Genomic DNA, 22,694 nt, shown 5'->3' on the forward strand with positions numbered 1-22,694 from the left:
GCATAATAGTCGTATCTAAAGAGTTGCCTTGCAGACGACAAATTCCTTTCTCCGGCTGCTTCGGCCATACATGGAATTTAAACGCCGCCTCCGCGAGACGAACCTTTGAAATTCACGGAAACCTCGTTGAAAGATCAAACACTCTCGTGGCTGACATTACGAGGGGTCGACGTGAAAGCGGCGAATGGAGCAAACTGGAAGGACGAACGTAAAACAGGACCACGAATCGGCGAAACAAAAGGGCTCAGTTAAAAATATCGGTTACGTCAGCTGGACTCTTCTAACGTGGGGACCATTAAGTAGGTTCTCTACTGAATCGCTTTTAAAGAAGTATGTATATTATTATCGTGATTAAGGGTATTTATGTTGAGCTAGTATTTCGTTTTTTCATGACTTTGTGCATTTTTGAAGGCAATTTCGAATTGTTATAAATGTATATAAATATTGATAAAGCGTACATAACAACAAAGGTTTTAATTAAAAAGCGGTTAATTAAAACCGGTTACCAACTGGGCTCCTAAATGAGAACTATTAAATTAATCCTCTATTAGATTGTGCTTAAAGAGATGTATATGCTGATACAACATACATGAAGCGCATTTATGAATTAGTAATGAGTTGTTTCATAAATTTAGGTATTTTTAAGTCAGTCTATTATTACTATAAGTATATAATAAGGACACAATAGTTTCTGATTCTTGAATAACTTTCAATATCAATTGCAACATAAATATTGTGATTTATCAATAATTTAAAGAAATTCTTTTAGAAAAAATTTGTGGGATATTTCAATAAATAGCAATTTTGAGTTATAATCTAATAAATTGTTTAATTCTAGCTCATCTTACATACACTCCCCTCTCTTTAAATACATCCTTTTTATATTTGTCAGACATTAAAAATATTTAATTGGAAAAAAGAAAACAGTAGAAATTAAAACAAATTGATACATTCACCTGATTAAATAAAAAGATTAAATAAAAAATAAAAGAACACTTTTTCCCTCTTCGTTCGTTATACAGAGATGCAGAAATTTAAAATAAATGTAAAATGTCATTAAAATTAAAAATCTTTCATACGAAACGAAGTAGGACGTAAAAGCTCCAATATTATTTTACGTTATATTTCTTTCATTTGTCCTCCTTTCAAGTAAATTTTTGCACTACCGAATGGAAAGTCCATGAATCTTTTTAAATCCTGACACACCTGTTTAAAGTACCATAAGAACGAAGGTTACATCACGAGGTATGAGTCAGACAAGTAATTCTCATTAGTGTCGACGAATTTCGTTGTCACAAAATGAGTCCTCCACTATGGTTAATGTATCGGAAATGAGCACAGCTTTTACCAAACATGGTCTGACTAAATTTTGTTTCAGATTCCATTCAATTATCTCAACTTGTTTGAAGTTTCATTCATCTATGTCATTAAATGAACTCTTGACATCGTCAAATCTCGAGATATACGTCGCACTTGAAGAAATTTCTTGTATTCACGTATGATAACGTTATATTAAAAAAGGTGACAATGACTAAACTAATTAGGAGAAACTTTATTATATACTTTATTAAATATCTGGGTATGTAATTACTAATTAATAATAACGGAATATCTGTAATACTTCTTTCTTTCTAATATGAGATTGTTATTCAATCTTCAAAATTACTCTGATATTATTACGAATGCTTCAGGAAAATATAATTTCTACTTTTACAGTTATTCCATCCAGTTACTCCACTGTATTTCACTCCATCCTTACATATGCTCCTTTTTACTTGTTCAATTTTTATAATCACAAACCATCTCCTCTCTCCTTCCATTAATGTATACATTCTATAAAATCTTTACTATTCTATAAAACATAAGATATGCTAAGTAATATTTTAACACGATGTAAATGAGGAATTTAATAAACGAGATAGTATCTATAATATTCGTGTTTCTAATTTTTATAATTTCATCTTTCCTTGTACATTCTCTATTTCATATCAATATATAAATCATATCAATATTGATATAATAAATAATCTTTGTTATATTGTAAAATGAAAAACATTCAGATTTTGATAAAACTTTCTCTGATGAATCTAGAACGAAAGTAAACATTAACATAAATAATATTAAATCATCACGGAATTCATGCCTAGTATCATTAGAGAGATTCTATAAATATCAGTATTTGATAAGTATCTGATTAACTTCGATTTCTCAAAGAGCGTTCGTATATCATGGCTTTTCTCTACTTTTCAATTGATGCGATTGGCCAATGTGGATTCTCAGTGGCTCAATTATATTTTAATAAATCCTAAATCCAAAAACCAATTAAACTCTATCTACGTGTTCCTTTCTATTCACGCAATATCCACGATCGATCAAAGTTCAGAAATTTCACTTTCTTTCACAAATCCCATTTTCTATTAGCAAACAATCGTTCCCAGATTATCTGCTTTACGTAACCAAGACAAAAGATAAATTAATTACAGAATCCTCTACAGAATCTTCATACAAATTCACTTCCTACTGACTTTCTACGTCCTACGTTAATCCGCCATAGAAGAATGGTATTATCCGCCGATCATTTTCAAAATAATTCATCGTCAAATTTCACGACATTGTGGAGACCGGGCACTCGCTATTAATTCCAATGTCTCATTTACGTTTACGTTCCTGGCTCGCTCGTGATAGCAGTAGATACAACGACCGGTCGATGTATCTATGGAAGAGCTGGCGCCGCGAAAGCTCTAGAAGGCTATCCATAAAACATGCTCACTCGAACGAGGAGAAAGGAGCGAGCGAAAGAGCGAGCGAGATGAAAAGGGTAGCTCTGACGAGAGAAAAGAAACCGAACGTCTTCTCGACACGCTTGTCTTCTGTGGCCACCAAGAAGCGTTTAGCCAAAGGGAGTTCGTTTACACGGAGGGTGTAACGGAGGGACGTTAAGACAGAAAGAAAGATGGGAAAAGAAGCTGTTGAACAGTAACGGTCCATCGTCAAGGGAATATCCACTTAAACGATCGATCATATGGTATAATGTAGTTTAATCGTGTAGCTCTTTGGTTGTTTTGATATCGCATCGTCCATTCTCGAACCTTTTTAATTTCCGATTATGTTCATATTTTCTAGTGAAGTTCTAGCTTCGGTAAATATTTGTGTACTGATGAATAATAACATCGAGGTGCGTTAAATTTTAATTAGGACATAAATTTTTGTAGAAATACTTTGTTTGATAGGAATATGTTTTTTGGCATAGTTAGAACATTACTTATCTGATTCGAAGTACAATATAATGTAGTATAAAGAATAGTTGAGAAATAGTTACATAGTGTGACACACGTTACACGAAGGTTCGATTCTTTAGTAATATGTAACTTGAAATATATGTAATGCAAGTGCTATGAAGCAGATCTTTGTAATTCAGCATCGCAGTTTTAGAAACTTTAATGCTTTACGTAGTTCGAAAAGTAAATTTTAATAACGTGAAACAACGTTAAAAATTAGTTTACTTAATCGTTTGTCAGAGTAAAATTCTTCACTGGGAAAGTGAAGAAATAATTATAATTATAACATCGGTGTTTGTATTGAAATTAAAAATACGAAGTACCTTCGCATAGAGCGAGAAGTTTGAATACTCACACGCGCGTGTAACATATTATTTTTAAGTGATTTTAAGTGATAAGTTTAAAATAACTTTAAGGAAATCTACATTCACATTCTGTCGGTACCAATTATACAAATCTTCCCATAAAAATCGTAAAACTTACAGGAAAAGAACGAACATCGCTAATCGTAAGAATTTATGTACATTGAGCAATGTCCTTAGATAATACGGTCAACATCGATACAGGAACTTATCAATTTCCACATTATCAAAGAAAAACGGAGCACTTTCATAGAATTTTAATGCTCTTTCATTAACTAGAAGCGATCAAAGGGGACGCCTTTGCGGGAAGCAGCGTCAAACGCACAAAGATGCAAACAGACACAAATTACGCGGTGCTACGCTAGCTACGGCAATTTCAGCTTGTTTCCTTTTAAAGTCCCCCGCTCGACGGCTTTTTGCGTGCCCTTTGCGCCGCGGAATAGATCCGCGAACCGACTCGATCTTCCTATCTCTCTCCATTCATAAAACATAACGTTTTAAACGAGAACGAAGGGCATACCCATCGGTGACAGAAAGACTGGCCGGGGGAAAAAAAAAAGGAGCGAAACGGAAAATCGAAGAGGAGAAAGAGAACGATAATGAGTACAAAACGGAAATACGGTTCCTCGATGATGAGAGGGAGCGAGTTTTCTTAGCGTTCGTTTTATACGAAGATCGAGGGACGTCAGACAAGAGGTTAATTTTACCGTAAGACAGAAGAAAACAAAAAGATAAAGAGAACGAAGGAGAAGGAGAGTAATAGGAAAGAGCAAAAAAGATGTACTGAGAAATATACCGCGCGAGAGGTACATTTCCGTGAGTTAATTGAAAGTTAGATACATGCGAAATACAAGTTGCTCGAGCATCGAACGGTGTCAGGGGTCGTTAGTCGATGAAATTATTTCATCTCGATGGCTCGTTAAAACAAACATGGCAACGGCGATGCACGCTTTGTGCCGTTGGATTGGAGGAGAATTAAGTACGAAAGGACATGACAAAAAGGAGTCGAATGGTTCCACTTCGAGCCCGAGTCTTTCCTTTCTTACGCCCTGTGTCTTGGCACGCATTAATTCGTACCACGTTTCTTTGGTATAATTGATCCACATACCGATCCAAGTGCTTTTAGGCACGAGTGGTCTCTGCGTTTTCGAGTGGACGTCTTCTTTTTTACTTTAGCCCCCCCACAGGAACGAGCCGGCCTTATCCGTGCTCCGATTCTACGCTCAACGCTAGGCTATTCGTCTGGCGAAAAAATTTCTAGCCAGATAAACGGACAGCGCGTCCACGGACGCTTTTAGCATTATGATTTTTACCAGGTTGAAATGTTACACTTTGATAAATGAACTAGATAGTCGAGTTTCGGTCTGACTTCGCGTTACTGCCTCGATATTGAAGTGTTTCTTTAGTACAAGTTCGTTGTTGATACAAGATGATGTATAGGAGGAATATACTCGACCTATGATTTAATGCGTGATTTGAATAAATGAGATTTACAGGCTATATATTCATGGAATATAACATAAGTTCTAATTTTTTTGTAATAGTATATGTTTGAGAATTCCTTGAATATAAATGCGCCTAAACTTCTAAACGTCCGTGTAACACTATCAATAAACCATTGTCAGTTAAAAATGAGAAGAAAAATGAATAAAAACGATAAGTGGTTACCTTTTTACTCTTAGAGAAGTCTAATAACGATAGAAAGTTTCGTACAATTAAAATTTAGATATCCGTATGTCGAGATATTTTTCAAGCTTAATTTTCTAGAAAAAGAAAAGAAAATCTTGCATTAGAAAACTTCGTTCTACATATTCGATCATATTTTCTATGTAAAATCATTCTATTTCCATACTAATGTAGCATAAACATAAACTTTCATATTTGATCAATTTTATTTGTTTTAAGAAAGGTATAGAAGATATCGCGTCTCTGGAAATAGACTTTCCCGAAATTTCAGCTTGACAGGAACTGGAACGCTTGTTAGTAGAATTTCAAGTAACAAGTTCATGTGTAGTGGCGAAAATAAAAGTGGAGGATAAACTTTAATTCCGAGCTGCTTGGTTGGCACGCAAGGTAAAACCAGACGCTGGAATCTTGGTACTGCAAATCAATCTTATTGCTAGTCTCGTCTAGTTTGTTTCTGGCAAAAGGAATCCCTGGAATTTTATCAGTGGCGTATTCAGAAGGTATGCCAGCTTGTAACAGCACCCCGGAAATTTTCCAGTATCGGAATATCCGTTTACGTCTGTGCTTAATGTTTCTTTCCTTTATCATTGCACGAATCAGAAGTTTCACAGGCAACTAAAGAACACGATCTCACTTCGATGCTTTAACTTCAACTTAATTTTAACGATTCGATAATGAACAAATAGTTTCGCGATACGAATAAGAAATCCTTATCAAAATTCTAATTTATTCGATTAGATTTCAATTCGACTTTTATTCCAATAGTTTTTATTTAATTTAGTGTAGCTTTTTCTCGTCATTTTCACACGAAGCTCCTTTCTCTCGACTATCTTTATTCGCTGTTATGTTCTCGAATAGCAAAATGAAATGCACCGTAAAATTGTTCTAAAAAATAAGGTGAACTGAGAAAATTTAAAACGAAACATGCAGTAATTAACAAGTATGAATAGTACTGTGTATTGCCTAAGTACGTTACTGCATTTTATTCGCGACCTCCTCGAAAAAAATCGTCGAAACCGAAGTGAATTCCCGATCGTGAAAGAGGGACGGTGATGAAAATAGATCTTCTGGTTTTGCCTTGCAGATTCCTTCAGGTGCACCGAAATTACATTTACCGAGGGAAACGTTCCGAGCAGAGATAGCATTGATTATCCTCCGTTTGTCGCGTTGCTGGACAGCTTCTGTTCACTTGACGAGAGAAAAAAGAGGCACGTACTTCCAATTATGTAAATTAACAGCGGGTATATAACGAAGTCATCTTTTGCATATGTATGATCGAATAGAAATAAGAAGAATCGAAGGTCCGGTAAAGAAAGATTTGACTAATCGTGGGTGTCACGTTTATTTTTTCCTTGCTTTTAACAAACAAGTAAAATCTATTGTTAGGACAATTTTAGACAAAGGTATTGATCATTCGAATATAGGAAATATTATAGAAATGTTCCAAGATCATAGGTACAGTTAATTACAGTACCGAAAATACATATATAGAACGTGAAATATAGAAAAAGATACGTATTTAAACGTGAAAACTTCAGGAACGTGAAGGGGAACGATAAACTAAGAAAAATGTCCTGCAGAGATTTGCTTGCTTTCGCTTCATTTTGAAGAAGATCGCGAAGAAAGAAACAAAAACGTTTTCGTTTTCTCGCTTATTTATTTACACTTGTTTATTTATGTTATCATCTATTCAACGAAGATGAGATCGAATCGTAGTTGCGGTCCGTCAAATTCCTTATTTCCTTATTCCAATTCCTTATTCCAATTATAACTGTCACTGTTAAATGTAATGCTTGCGTTACCACAAGGGGCCAGCATTTTAAACAATGTCTTCATTAAATCTTATCTCAATAAATATTAATCAGCAGCATAAAATTCTCTCTAATTTACAAATTAAAAATTCTAGTTCCTCATACATATTTCTTATAATTGCAATACTAAACTCGTTCGTCTCTATCTCTTTATCGTGCATAACAATTCTTTATCGCAGCGTTATTAATTATAAGATCAAACGTATAACCGTATACAATTCCTGCGACGATCCATCGGCTTATCCTTCCTTCGTGAGAAAAGAATTACGAGCTATTTTCCGGAGCCGGAACAGAATTAAACGACCTTAACAAAACACGCAACGAAGAGCCGCGTTTTCCCTCTATGCATTTATTATAATTTCTTTGCTGAATGTGTAATGTCCCGATCTTTTATACGAAATAACAGCTCTTCCCCCGATCCGTTCCCGTAAATTTCCTCTTAGATCATCCGTGCAATCAACCGTGTGTAATTTACTTTGGACTCGCCGTGCACGGTTTTATTATCAACCGTCCCTTTGTAATTTGTTATTCGATAAAACACAGGATGGGAGGAGCTTTTCCTTTTTCTTCGTGTCCATGGCGCTCTTACCGCCACGAAAACTGCAGAAATTCCCTTTTACCGTAATTATCATCCGCGAAACCTCGGGGCTCAAAGTTCTCTTTCTAGTCGTCGAAAAAACGCGAAGACGGTTTTCACAATGCGTTATAAAGCGCGCGTAACATGTCCGCCGCTCGTTACAGTTTGCCCAATAAAGAGCACAAAGAATATCCTTTCACGCGGATCCATTATGGCGTTCGTGAACGCATTGAAGCCTCGTTTCGCGACGCTTAAAAATAGACGGTAATGGTTTTCGCGTAAAGCCCAGCCGACTCTTAATTATTAACACTTCGTAACAATGCCCGTAATAAAGTACGTTGGCGTGTACGTGTCTATATGTTGATTATCGCAATACGCGCGTTGCGACGAAATGTCCTGAAGGAATTGTTAGGGAGCGTTTGGAACGAGTTTAAATTTAAACGTAGACGCCTGGAACGTCTCGTTTCGCGCGGATTTTAGCAACACTACCGTTGAATTCCGCCAGAAGACTTTTAGGCAACTAATAATAGTATTCGGACGCTTATGAAGATCTTTTCTTTAGGTGTTTAAGGGCTTGGTTATTTTAAGTTACTGTCTACAGGGTTGGAGTCCTCAGACTTGAGACAATGTTAGAAGTTACCGCGAAGTAACTGTATTTTTTCTTTACATTGGTACAGCAAAGTCGATATAAAAATTCTCCTTTGAGAAACAATTAATTGTAGCAGTATTTTACTGTCTATCGATTACAATATGTAGTAGAAATACAAACAGTTTTAATTACCAAAAGCAAGAGGTGTTGCCTACATTTGAAATGTTCGAAAACTCGTTTCTAATTAAGTCTTGCTGTATTAATTTTACTAAAAAATTTATGGCTCGCTGCTCAAGCCCAACTTATTCTTTTATTGATTAGCCTCGTTAAACTGCAAATGCTTAATAGAATTATCAAATATTTACTAAGCATCGTATATATTTATCGACCTACGATAAACCTAATTTTTGTTACTGTTTAAATTAATCAAATTCTATATCCTCCATTGTTAAATATATTAAATACGGCTATCAATATCTAAATCAATACACTTCCATTTCAATATCTTCGGACTATCCGTATTCCGAATATGTAGCCAATTATAATCTACGCCACAAAATAAATCAAATTCTACTTTATCGTACAAAATAACACTTTTAATAACATTTCTTATCTTCTTCAAATATAAATAATTGGTTCAACGGTCGTGCTAATCTTACCACGTATGCATGTATATTAACACGACAAACAAGCAAGAAAATAACGAATATAATTCACATTTACTACATCAAATTATTTTTCATCGATATGATATATTCAAATAATTTCCTTTCAGATCGCAATTATAACCAAGCGTATGATTAACGTTTTATTGATGGACACGTTTATGATGAATAACGACCTATTATCATTTATTGCCACGGGCATTTAAACAAAAATGAGGAAGAAGGTCGATCGCTTCCCTCAAATTGTTTAATGAGAAACAAACCACTCTCGATATCTACGTACCATAATACAATAATTTTTTATAAGACCCTAATGGACGTTCCTCGTCGTTGGTATAGTATTAACATTATCTTCCGATATTCAGTCTTCTATCAGAGTTTTATAAAACAAAATTTAACAAATGTAAAAATGAAGCGAAATAGAACTCTACCTTGTTCTACATTTGTTTTCTATTAGTGTGATGACAGTTTTATGGTAACAATCGTGTAGTACATACCATCGAATTTTATCGTACAACATTCGATGCCTCAATAACTTGTTATGGTAATAAAAACTTATCGTTAAACAATTTATTAAAAAATTAATTATTCGCTGTGCAAACAGAAGGAAAATTACAACAAGTTTTATTATCGTTCGACCATTGTTGTTCGAACAATGACAAATTTCGGAAATTTCTTTATTGTCGACAGAAAAATGAAAACAAATAACACAGGAATTACGTGAAAATGTTATAAAAATTGTCACTGAAAGAGCACGCATTTGTAAAGCAGCTAGAGATGGCCATTTCGTCATTATCGTACTTCACAGATAATTGTAATAATACGATAAATTATTGATAAACGACATATCTATCTTATTTCGTTTAAAAATTCTTTAAAAACAGGGTGACAAAACTTCGTTCGTATCGTCATGCATATATACAACTACCATCAAAAACATCAACGAAACTATCACCAGACCGGCTCTATCTATTCTACAAAGACGAGTTTCGCAGCAGCATGGTACTTAATCCGTCGATCGAAATAATCTCGTCGTGTATGCACATGCATCGTTTCGTCAAGGAATCGGGAAAGTAACGAGTGCACTCTCTCTCCGCAAAAGAAGAGAGGCTCGCTCGAGGTGTTTTGAAACGTATGGAGGTTGGCGAAGGAACGGTCGAACAGATATTCCGGTTCGTGAATAAACTGCCGATGGCAAGGCCACAACTAACGGCCGCCAGACTGGCGTCGATAATCCTGCTGCCGTTTTGCACACACGTTCAACAATCCACGCACCGTTCCACCTCCGCTTCGCGCGGCTTCCTCTTTCGCCCTCTTCTTTTATCTTCATCGCACGGTGTATCATAATTCGGTTTTACGACGTCGGCGACACCTTCGAGATCGCGGCTGCGATCCGCTCGAGAAAAAGCAACGTGCCCTCCGGTACTTAAAAATTTGTGACTCGCGTTTCACGGACATCTTCATTCAAAACCGATTACCTACTCAACTTGTCGGTTAATTAATTCGACCCGCAGCGAGTATTTGGTTGCTTCCGCCATGATTCCGGCATCGTGATAAGTCACAAAGTGGATTTTAATTCAATTTTACTGTCAGAGACGCTGTCAGAGACGTTTTCATGGCCACGTTTAACGCATCGATAAAAGAAACCCTTTTTTGGAGAAGCTCGCGACTCGAACAAGTTCCTTCGTGCTCTTTCGTTTCTCCTTTTTCTTTCGGTCGTTTTTTCGGCAGATTTCTTGCTGGTTTTTTTAGCAGGTTGCAAGAACAACTTCATTTTGTTAGCGTGATATTCTTGTTCCAGTGTTCGAGTTGTTGGTATGCTTATACCGATCATCGTACATTTTGTATTTTCGGTCGATTTAATTAATTTGGTTAAAGATAAAAAATTGATTTATCTGTAAAAAAATATGTAAACTTCTTTCTAGAAGATAAAGGTAGGATGTAATTAATTTGTGAAATTAATACGAAGGGAATATTGAGAAATTATTTGCGAAATCGGCAGCTGTGTAGTTATCGGAAAAATGATATCTAGTGAAATTCTAAAAATCAGCTGCAATGATTGCATTGGCAAATTTTTAATCATTTGTATTGTCACCGCTATCGTATTTCTCAATATTCGATATTGCGGATAAGATATTTGACCGAGCAATTAGCTAATGTTGAAACGTCAAGATAACCATACTGACTCAGATCACACAAATATATCACGTGAATGAGATATGATTGAATCCGCTTTCGCGATAATTGCACTCGAAACGCTCAAACATACTCTCGACAAGATCACCTGTCAGAGCAACTCGTGAAATCAATAGGTTACATGAAATTTATGTTTTAAAATACAAAAAAAAGATGAAGATGATAAATTATAACGAAAGAAAGTTACCATTGGATATGATCGCTATTAATTATTAAGATGAATAAATGGTTTCAAGAAAATGTACGATATAATAAAAAGAGAAGAAAACGCTGAGTCCTCCGTGAAATCAGGAGGTTAATGAAAAATAGATACGAGCGTTTAAAATAAGATTTTTTAAATAAACTGTACCATCGATACAGATTTTATTTGAAATATGCAATAATAATAGAACAAAATTAATACTACATACTTCATTTGAATATTTATCAAATCCAGATACAAATTTAACAGAAACTAACGAAAGATGAGAAAGAAAAATTGTAAAGATCCTATATGTCCAACAAATCGACACCCTCCAAGGTACTTGAAAATAATTGTAAAAGTGGTATGAATATTTTTCATGCAAAGATTGTATCGTTTAAGGCATCGCACTACGAGTAACAGCAAATCAAAGGATCGAACAACTACATCAAGAAAACGCAGTCGCGCAACGAGTTGTAGAAAGTACTTTAGATAATCTTTGCGTTGCATTTTTTTTTTTTTATGATTTTGCAACTTCAACAATTATTTTCTTATGGTTATGCGACGAAGATATAAACTACATGATTTATAAATAAAAAGGTATGTTCTATGAATAAAGATTTTCATTTGATTTCCAGCAAAATGTGCCAAGCTTCGAGATCGACCGTAGAAAGTTCAACATCGATGTCGAGGACACGGTGAGAGGGTGATAAATAAATTATAGTCTTTGTTGCAGCCACCTGCATATTTTGCATGGAGCATCGTAGCGACAGATCCTTTACGATCTTGCATTCTTTAAGATCCTCATTCCCATGCCATTTCAGTGATTCACAGAATACCTACTACAGTCATTAAAATTAACACGTTACTTAATATAATAAACACGCATAGATTTCGAAATACAATTAAATGTACTTAGAATCGCTCGTAATTATTCTATATCAACATGTCGAATAATATTATACTCATCGTGCATCTTAATAACATTATATAACACTCGTTTTAAGATGTTGGAGAAGTAAATGTAGGAAGAACTAATGGTTCGCTTGGAAAATATTTTTTCATGTACCGTTTAAGTGAAATAAGTGTAAGAGAAGGTCAAAGTGTAAAATTTAGTACAATTGGTATTTTCTGATTCTACTATAATTTCTTTATTCGAATACTAGTCAATATAAAACATATGTAGAAGAAGATATTAACTTCTATGATTTTAAACACTAAATACCTAATAAAATCGCAATTATCAATTTTTACATAAAATTCGAGTAAAACTTGTCTTAAACTATAAAGTTTGTCTGTGTTAGAATAATTATGAGCGTTATTGTGCATGCGTCGAACTAGAAAGGACTTTCTTCCTAATTCATAAGCATTTAACTTTTGAACCACAGTACAAGAAGCAGAGAATCGATAAAATCATGCAGATCGAGGTCGATCTGTTGTAGATCGCGCAAAAAAAGAGTCTGCCACTGTCGCAGAATACGAGAAGCTCGCAAGCAAGCAAGTCCGCCAAGAAAGAAAAAGCGCATAAGATCTCGATGTAAAACGTTGAAAAAGAACCAAACGCCTCTCTGTATATGCGTCAAAGGATCCAGTTCGCAAGATCTAAGGAAGAATTGCAAATGTCCATCGACGACGTGCCCAATGCTTTCAAAATATGATGATTGTTGCTGTATAAGAAAGAAGGTATGCAAAGCAACCAACTTTAATCAACAAAAGAAAGGCAGTATAGTCTTCCATTATTTCTTATAAAAATAGTAACTTCGTATTATAATTCAAGAGAAAAATAATCCTCATACTAATAACATAATTATAAGAGATTAAGTTTCTATTTTAGAGAAATAGAAGCAAGAAAGGAAACAATCCAAAAAATAATCCAAGAAACAATCCAAAAAACAATCCAAAAACTAATCCAAATTCAAATCCTGGAAGAGGAAGATCGGCACGACAATGTCACTGCGAATCACCTACATCAAAGTTAGGATCAATTAAATAACATATATATATACATATATAAATCCTCCTTTATATCGCAAATAGAATAATATTTTTATAATTGACATTTAGTCCAAAGAGAAACATATTTGCAAGAGGACTATCCAATTTACGTAGGAAGCTACAACAATTTGAACTTCCTTTCCGTCGGTATGAAAAACTAATATGCAATGGTAATAATCGAACAAATATGTCTATTAATATTTTGGTTTCAAACCTAGACATAATAGGAAACAAACATGCAGAACATGCACCGACCGATGCAACTCGAGAGTTTCTTCAAAGAACCGAAGTCAAAATGCGCCAGTAAGCATTTGCAAAACAAATGAGTAAGCAGACGGTATTATATTATTGAAGTAAACTTATATTTTTTTTTTTTTTTTTTTAGGAGAGGAGGAAAGTGAAATTCTGCAAATAAGGGTAACAATGAATTGGTATTTCTGATAAATGTTTCGTTTGTATTTGCTTACAAAATCAATGTAAGTGCTCGAAGACTCGATGAACAAGCGAATGGATTTTGTCGTGCTGGATATCTCTCGCGTGTTTCAGAAACACGCTGAATTATACATACAAGAAGGCGTAGACGAACGAGCTGACCCACAGTTATGATTCGTAGGCTCGAGGCGAGAGAAAATTGTTCGTCACGAGTCTTTTGCATGTTGCCAGAACATTCGCCAGCATTGTAACGTATACAGTTACAGACAAGTGATTAATAGTGATCGAAAAACGCCTGCGTAGTATCGCACGACAAAAACCACTCGTTTGCATCGGGTCTGAGAGATATCTTCGATTTACGAGCTAATGGCTTGTACGCTTAATAATTAAGTAATGCGAATATAAATTATAAATCGATAAATCATACGAAGGTATTAAGCAGCGTCCAGTGAGAATCATTTTTTGCAAGACCTTTGACGAACTAAGAATCTGCTTTATGCTAAGAAAAAAGAAAAAAGAAGTACATCGCCAAGCGGAGCATATAATATGAACGACAAGAACAATGAACAATCTATTCGATACTTTTAATTACGTCAACCAATACTATTCAATCCAAGATACGATACACAAAAATATAAAAATGAAATGAGTGTTTAAATATTAACATATATCTTTTATTTTTACGATATTAAATAGTCCATATGCATAAAGAAGTTTCGTTACATATCCGTAAGATACTGTTTTATAAGTATTCTAAAATCTATAAACCTGAGCTTTGAGAATTTCAAGATCGTTTTTTTTTTTCAAATTAATATTCTTCTAACCATTAAATCTATAATCTGACACGCTACATCTTCGGAGATATATCATGCCGCAATTCTGCAAATAAGTATCATAAATAGGTACAGCTGAAAAAATATAAAACTGTAATATCTGTAACAACAATCTACGTTTTTTATATCGTGTGTATTTCGTCTATAAATATAGTAAAATGTTCCATGTGACTCGCCCAAGGCAGTGATCGTAAATGAAGAAGAAAAATGTCATGATTATTTCTCATACATACTCGAATGAATTGTATTCATTCATCATACAAACGACATTTTATTAAATACCTACACTATTTATACTGCATCAATCATCCTTTCTCCATTGAAACGAAATAAAAAACATCTCTGGAGCTTGTTTATTGTTAAAATATATGTATATCGTCGGTCTCTGAAGCACCAAGCTTCAAACATCCTGCTTCGATGCGAAGTTCTGTGATATAATGAATCGAGACGAAGCTCGCGGATGGTAAATTAAACTATTACGTAAGATACTATGTTATCTTCAATACATTGGAATGATCAGTCTCTTCTCACAGAATTGGCTCTCAACCGCTTCTTAAACAGATTCAGCTGATTGTCAAGCCAAGCGAGGCAATCACATTTTTACATATGGCATGAGATATTTAATAAGAGTTTAAACAATTCGATTAAATAGGTGCTATAAGCGCCGATAATTGGCAAGTCTAATAAGGTATTTATCTCGATACCATCCCTGGTTCTCATTGTTAGGGAAAAGATACGTATACATGAAAATATAAATTCACCGTGTACTGCGTCTGTTCGCATTACGTAACTGCTTTTCAATTTCAAACTGTCTCAAATCTGCTCTCTGTAAGAAATCTTGACGTTCTAAATATCCGTCTTTACCTTTGTTGTGAGTACTAATTTCTTCCTCTAAATTTTCTTGTTTCTTATAATTGTCCCAATCCAACTTGGACTTTTCTAAAGTACTAATTTTCGTCTTTTTTCCTAATTGACCAAGGACAGAAGAAATACCTCCCAAACCAGCCCGTTTAAAACCTTTACCCCTTCCGGATCCTCTTCCTGCAGGAGGACCAGGGTTTCCTGTTTTCTCAGAATTTTCAGCAGAGGATAAAGATAGTCTTGCTTCCGCAGAGTCTATCGAGACTTCTTTCTCAACCTTCACTTCTTCACCAGCAAATTCAAATACCTTAGTTATCTTTACTTTTTCTTCAACTTTTGGCTTTTCTATGGGTGGTGATTTCTCTTTTGGCTTATTTGTCGCGCTTTGTGGCTTAGATTTAGGTACAGTCGCTTTAGAAATTAAAAATACAATAATGGGTAAAATAACAGCAATGTACGTATAATTCAGCAATGCTAATCAATTTATGGCTTAAATTATTTACCTGTATCCTTCATAAAGTCAGCCCAAAGAGAGTCAGCTCTCTTTTTCTCTTCTTCTTCTGTAAGTTCCTTTTTCTCTTTTGTTCCTTTTTCCTCTTCCTCCTCTAGCTTTTCATCAACCTCATCTTCTACTTTTTTTCTTGTCCTTCTCTGCTTCTTAATTTTAGACTTTACGACTTTGTTCTTTTTTCTTCCTCTTCTCTTTGTTGTTTCTCTTTTGTTTTCATCATTTTCATCCTCAGGACCACTTTCTGCATCACCTTCAGATTCTACTTCAGACACAGGCTCACTGTCTGCACCATCAGGAACATAATCTTCATCATCTTCATCAGAGTCAGAAGGCAATTGATGTTCCTCAGTCATACTTATATAATTAAAACTTTACTTTTATGATAACTATAAAGAAAGCATATTATATATTTATCGAATCCAATCTAAATTAATTAACACAGTGTCATTGTTTAATGTTCCATTATATTAACAAAGAGTTATTGAAAAATTTAAATCTATATTATTTGTAAAATAAAATTTTAGATATACACTTACTTTAAAAGCTTTCACAAGAATTTATACAGCATTTGTTAATAAAAAAAAGATAAACTTTTGGACTCAAATAATACACAAACAATTGTTTTCACAAAATAAACTTCATCGCGTTTCGTATACAAATATACAACCTAACCTCTTTAAAGTACGCAATTCCATTAATAATCGGAAGTCAATAACTTAGTTATTGATTATGGATATTTTAGTACTTACTTATTTTCTCAAAAACACGACCGATCGTGCTAAAAATTCAGTTATACGACGAGCTACCTTCCGGAACGTTCGTTACAATATTCGGAACGTTATCTTTATTTCGTCGTTCGTCACTTAATCGTTGTATATTAAGAAACTTTGAATGAAATTTAGAACTATTTTAGAAACACACAAATGAAACATTACCACACGTGAGAAAGTCATGAAAAATTAACAACCGAAGAGTACGAATCGACTCACGATTCGCAAATGCGTTCGATGCATCTTGCCAGCCATATTTACTTGCTCATCGAGCGCCTTCTTTCGTGAAACTCTAAACTACAATATCCTGCGTGAATCTGCAAAAGTATATGTACTTATAAACAAATTACGCTCGCATTAGGCAAAATATTATAATTTAATAAGAAATAAACAATTCGACTTTATTATAAATAAAGTATCTTTTAAAAATTTTGCAAGCAACTTATATTTCACTCGGGGACAAATGCAATGTCGACATCTATGTGAAACTATGTCGATAACTGTAGGATACAACAGAAAATCAACGAATAATTTCGACTTATCTATCTATGTAATATTTTTACTTTTCATGTCTAGTTCCCACCTTTCTTTATTACAAATGATTCTTCATGTAAACTTAATAAGTATCCAAAGAAAAATGTTTATTAAATCTTCCATAATTTCTATCAAAGGCATAATTTCACTTCAATATTATTTACTTGTAACCATTCTTCGAAAAATAATAATTTAATAACAATTTAGTGGAATATTAATAATATTTATTTACGTATAATTATTTTTAATCATACAAACGTAAAAAATATTTGTCGATACAATTATTATATTGAAATTAATGATATTGTAATCTCTTAAAAGTATTTTTAAAGTATTTTTAATTTATAGTATTTATTATGATATATTTGTATCTTTAAATATTATCATATACCCACAGTATATTGTTTCAGAATTAATTATTAAAATTATATCTGAGAACTAGTTTAATATTTTAGTGAATAAGAGTACCGATAAATCAATGTATCTTCATGAAATCTGAGATCACAGTAATTTTCACGCTTTTGAAATTCCGTCCTATACAAATGTTTAGTTACAAATATCTTGAGAAGTGAACATGGTCAATTACACGGAAAGGAGTCAAATTGCGAAGGAACTTTCACGAATCTGTCGAGCAATAAGTCAACTCCTGCTTTAGGATAAGTAGGATCAACTGGGTCACCGCAAACCTCGTATTACAGGATCCATTTCGAATCCTCCTTTCAACGAAATGGTCGACAGCCCGTTCACGAGGATTTAAACCGGATTAATAGATCAATCGGCCCTTACCTCCTACACGAAATCTTTGCAAGAGGAAAAAAAAAATAGTAACACTGAGTAGAAAAGAGGAATAGAAAATTAATCTCATCATGAGACAAATACCTTTAATTTAATTCGATGAAAGAATTAACATATGTATCTAGGATACTCACAAAAATTTGAAAGGAAATCTTTTTTTAAAGTAATTTCCAATTAGGAAAAAATTCGAAGCGAAATTAAGATTATGATAATAAAGAATATAGGAGACGATTAAAGATAGTTTTATGCAAAGAGAAATCCATCGTGAAGAATTAACGAATTTTTCTCACTAAATGATTGTTGTTAATGAATTTTGTTAAATAAACACTCTGCTAAATTTTGTTACGATATAAAAAAACTAATAGTAAAAATCGAAGGATATAAAATAAGTTTTCTATCATTATCTTCAAATCTTTCGTTCAATGTATAAAATTGGCTTTATTCTATACCATTCATAAACAATGAAATCATTGTGCAGTGGCTGACGAAAATTTGATAAAAATTAAACTATACGTATTGCAAAGATTATCAAATTTTTACCAAAGAATTATCTTCTAATGAAATAAAAAAACTTTCACAAAATATTCATTTCTGAAATCAGTCTCAATTACATCTAACTTTCAATTCATGCATTTAATTATATTAAATAGGATTTTAGGGGACAATAACTGCTTAAAAAAACGAGACGGATATCCGGAAGAAAAACATTCGGAGCAAAGGTCAATTCCATACGAAAAAAGCGCTATTCGTGGATATGCGCTTCAAAAGAGGATAGAAGAGGAAAGGATGGACCAGGTGGCTGCAGATGACGCAGAACTAGACGATTGGGCGAGAACTTTGAGGAAAAGCAAAAGAGGAGGCCGTGGCCAAGCCGAAGGAAGATGCTTTTACTGTTCAGAAAGCTCCGCCCGATTTTCAGAGGCGTCTCAAATCTCCCTCTTCCCTGTCAATGTTCCTTTTCTTTTCTCTTTCTTACGTTTCCTCTCAGCATCCTTCTCTTCATCCTCCTCTTCGTCCTCCTCTTCTTGGCTAACAGTTTTGACGTACAATTAGTTTCGCGCGAGCGTCGCGAGCTATCGTGGCATTCCAATAATACAGATCGAAGAAAAAATCGAACTCGTCGGAAGAAAGACAAAGGTGAGGTGTCCCATCTTCAACCCTTGCAAAGTTTCAACGCTCGAAAAGGAATTGGTGCTCCGAAATTCTGCTTCGATCTCGTTATTATTTTTCCTTTTCATTTGTTTTTTACGAAACAGTGAAGAAAATTACAACATATTCTTTGCCAAGGATTTCTTTACGTTCTATGTGTGCCGAATCTTCTATTGTCTGAATCTTAAGAAATCATCGCAAAGTTTCACACGCGAAAGGAATTTCTGTTGAAATTGACTCTGAACTTCTGCTTCGATCCCGTTAACATTTTACATCAATGAAGATTTTACATGATTTTAAACGAGTGAAGATAGTTCGTAACTCAAGAGTAATATCTTCTTTCCCGAACAAGGCTGTCTTTAATTCCGTGTATTTACGTGAATAAGTTAGAATCTTCTGCTTTTTTTCTTTTTTTTTTTAATCTTAAGAAACTCGTTTGTTAAGAAACTTGTTCCCTGCAGATGCTGCTAAATGATTAAAATAGCTCGTTACGACATTGTAAATGCAAGGTTCGAAGGAAATTAATATGCAAGGATTTGCATAGTAAAATGAAGCAATTAATAATTGCAGAAAATGCCACGCAAGCGACGTGCTTCGACGCCGACGTTGGAAGTCGACGAAGAGGAATTCGTTTCGGAAGAAAAGTATAGTAAAGACGATTTGGACAGTCGTGCGCCAAGAAACGCGGCGAATGCGAGGGAACGGGCTCGGATGAGAGTACTCAGCAAGGCGTTTTGTAGATTAAAGACAACTTTACCTTGGGTACCAGCTGATACGAAGCTCAGCAAATTGGATACCCTTCGTTTAGCAGCTACTTACATTGCTCATCTTCGAGCGGTTCTGCGAGACGACGGGGATGCGCACTCGGAGACAACCAGATCCTTATCTTTGGCGTTGGTAAGTTTTATTTGTGCAATTTGGTTTAATTGTTTTGATAAACGACTGAACAGATGTCTATGTTAATGGAAACGCGTGTGATAGAATTTGATGTAACGTAGCCTAGTATGGTTTTTAATTTATTACTTAGTGTGTTCTGAAAGTTTTCCACTGTAATTGTTTTTTTTTTTACTTTTTTAATTTTAATGTAAGTTATTATTGGCTTTCTGCTTTTTCGCGTGTATTATCTTATCCACTGTCTTCTTTTTCTTTCGTGTATTCTTCACGATTGCTTCGCAATTCAGGAAACAGTCGTTTCTTTTTTACTTTGTAATTTTCTTTATTTGCTTACTGTGTTTCTCCTGCTTCTTTCGATACGTACGATCAATGTCTCTTTATCTCGTCTGATCAGCTTCTAAAAATTAGTTTTCCACCGACTATCGCCCTTTTGGGTGTCCTAAATAGATCGTAGTCATTAATGTGGATATTTTTACTTCTTATGATTGAAGAGTTTCAGTCGTAAAAGAGGATGATCTGTACAAGTAAACATACAAACCGAAGGATTTTCGAAGCTCCGAAGTATTTTAGACAATACGAAATTGTCATCATTTCAGAATGGGTTTTTCAAGCGAATGTACTAGAAGATACGCGTAAGATGACGCGTAACACGCGAATATGTCGATGTTGATAAAAATATGAAGATTTTTATTTGACTCTGTGATCATTCGCATTGTATACATAGCATACATAGTATTGTAAAAATTAACAGGTTCTTTTTTACTTTTAATGTTCAAAGTTACTTGCCTTAAACATTGTTATTATACAAATTTTGGAACTACATTAACCATCTAAAAATAAGCGGAGCAAATTGTCGAGTTTTCTGCATAATTGCGATTTTCAGTGTCACGATTACGAGTTCGTAAAATAACAGAGAATCCAGGTGGATCCAGTCGGCGTCACAACGCGTCGTCTTCGCAGACACGTTCTCTGTTTACGTCTCTCCAGGTGGATCGAATCACCCTCAAAGCTTCTACCCGTCTTTAGTTAGTTCCATTATTTGGAGAACAACCGTTTATTCCTTTTGCATTACGGGCCAATCGAATTTACATCCTTCTTCTTGTTTTTACGACCGACCAAAATTGTTCTTTAATAAAAGAAAGATTGAAAATAATTTAAGGTAGCATAAAAAATAATTATAGTAAAAAATTGTTTAACTCCAAATTGAACGTTCGTTTTATTAGAAAATCGTCAGATAAAATTTGTAACGCGCAGAAGGAGAACGTTTTTCGACGATACGAGCTTCTCGAGTTCGCTTTAACGTTTCTTCGATCGAAAGAATGGACAATTTCAAAGGAAGCTTTGACTAAATTTTTTCTCAATATTTTTTATAGTCTTGGCCGTTTGCTCTTCAAGGTGGGAACGCTTCTGTGTTGATGAACAACAGTTGCAACGTATCATCGTCAACGTCATCTAGTTCTAATCAGTACCGTGGTCAGCAGGGAAACCATGAGATCCAGAATTTCCATCATTCTGGACATCAGAGCGTGTCACTGCGTCACAATCACGAGCCACAACTTTCCTATTTCTAATACATCTGTCAGTGAAGACATTAAAGAGAATATCGTGAGAAATAAAAGAAGAACGTTTTGCTCGCCAACGAGAAGTTTCTTCGTTCACAAAAGTACTAATAATCGAGAAAATCTATTTATTGCAGGGTGCCTTATTATTCTGCTATTTATTTATCTACTCATTTATGTTTGAAAATCGATTATTATAATATATAGATATCGTAAATATCATTGTAACCAAAGCATAAGTGCTAGTCCAATAAAGTATTTCTATAAATTATAAACTACGATGGTTATATATTTTCAAACTTCTTCTCCCGTAATTAATTTATTTAACTTGGAAATGAAAATCTGAGACGTAATTTTATTAATAAATACGCGATTATGATGATATTTTACGATCAACTTAACAAACGTGTAAAAGTTGGAGAATTTTTATGCCAGTTTAAATAAAAGTTTTAATATGTATTTCGAATAATATACGATAGGAAAATATTAAAATTAATCGATTGATATTGAAATTAATTTTCATTTAATTGAACTTTATCTAAAAAATTTAAATGACACGATAATATAGGAATAATATGATAACTTATTCGAGAAGATAGCGCGATAATGTTTCATCTATAATTACTTTCATATACTATATTACTTTAACGTAATTAATAATTTAATATCACGAAGCCAAGATTTCGTTTAATCTCGAAAATTCAAAAAATTATCATTAAAATAGCATTCCGTGTAATTCCGAAGATATTGATTCCGCGGAAATTTCGAACTGTGGTTGGAAAAATTTATGCTGCTTCCGGAATGGAAACAGAGGAAGGACGTGGTAAGAAAAGAAGGATAAAGAACGTTAAGTTAAATAAACAGCCCGAAGGGCTTTTTGTATAAACCCAAAACTAAAATAATATATCTCGTTCCATCTACAAATCGACCGAGGTTGGGCGTATCGTTTAGGTCCCTCATATGTCAATACAAACCATCTCTCGAACTTTGTGAATCATATGTTCCTTTCCATACTC

General features: G+C 34.2%; 3 protein-coding genes across 5 annotated transcripts; 2 read left to right on the forward strand and 1 right to left on the reverse strand.

Annotated features, from left to right (window-relative positions):
* Positions 1-9,400: 9,400 nt before the first annotated feature.
* On the reverse strand, positions 9,401-17,011 carry Yeti (yeti). Of its 3 annotated transcripts, none has more exons than XR_004464445.2 (4): positions 16,727-17,011; positions 15,970-16,363; positions 14,892-15,877; positions 9,401-10,863 (listed from the first exon to the last, which is right to left on the reverse strand). XR_004464445.2 is itself a non-coding variant. In XM_033337860.2 (3 exons), exons 2-3 carry the CDS (start codon positions 16,328-16,330, stop codon positions 15,363-15,365), a joined length of 876 nt encoding a protein of 291 aa, XP_033193751.2. In that variant the 5' UTR covers positions 16,331-16,363; positions 16,727-17,011; the 3' UTR covers positions 13,775-15,362. The 3 variants fall into 3 exon arrangements, 1 of the variants encoding a protein (XP_033193751.2); XR_013059403.1 differs by lacking the exon at positions 9,401-10,863 and adding an exon at positions 13,775-14,651; XM_033337860.2 differs by lacking the exon at positions 9,401-10,863 and having other exon boundaries at positions 13,775-15,877.
* Positions 12,739-13,818, forward strand: LOC117158693 (uncharacterized). Its single transcript, XM_076622292.1, has 5 exons — positions 12,739-13,028; positions 13,180-13,319; positions 13,410-13,487; positions 13,559-13,643; positions 13,726-13,818. The coding sequence occupies exons 1-5, from the start codon at positions 12,987-12,989 to the stop codon at positions 13,753-13,755; spliced, it is 375 nt and encodes a 124-aa protein (XP_076478407.1). The 5' UTR covers positions 12,739-12,986; the 3' UTR covers positions 13,756-13,818.
* A 2,104-nt stretch (positions 17,012-19,115) lies between the features above and the next one.
* HLH54F (basic helix-loop-helix domain-containing transcription factor HLH54F) lies at positions 19,116-21,953 on the forward strand. The gene is made up of 3 exons (XM_033337960.2): positions 19,116-19,213; positions 19,796-20,122; positions 21,493-21,953. The coding sequence occupies exons 2-3, from the start codon at positions 19,799-19,801 to the stop codon at positions 21,688-21,690; spliced, it is 522 nt and encodes a 173-aa protein (XP_033193851.2). The 5' UTR covers positions 19,116-19,213; positions 19,796-19,798; the 3' UTR covers positions 21,691-21,953.
* The last annotated feature ends 741 nt before the right edge of the window (positions 21,954-22,694 follow it).

Source organism: Bombus vancouverensis, chromosome 1 (genome assembly GCF_051014615.1).
Source record: "Bombus vancouverensis nearcticus chromosome 1, iyBomVanc1_principal, whole genome shotgun sequence".
In the NCBI taxonomy this organism is placed as follows: domain Eukaryota; kingdom Metazoa; phylum Arthropoda; class Insecta; order Hymenoptera; family Apidae; genus Bombus; species Bombus vancouverensis.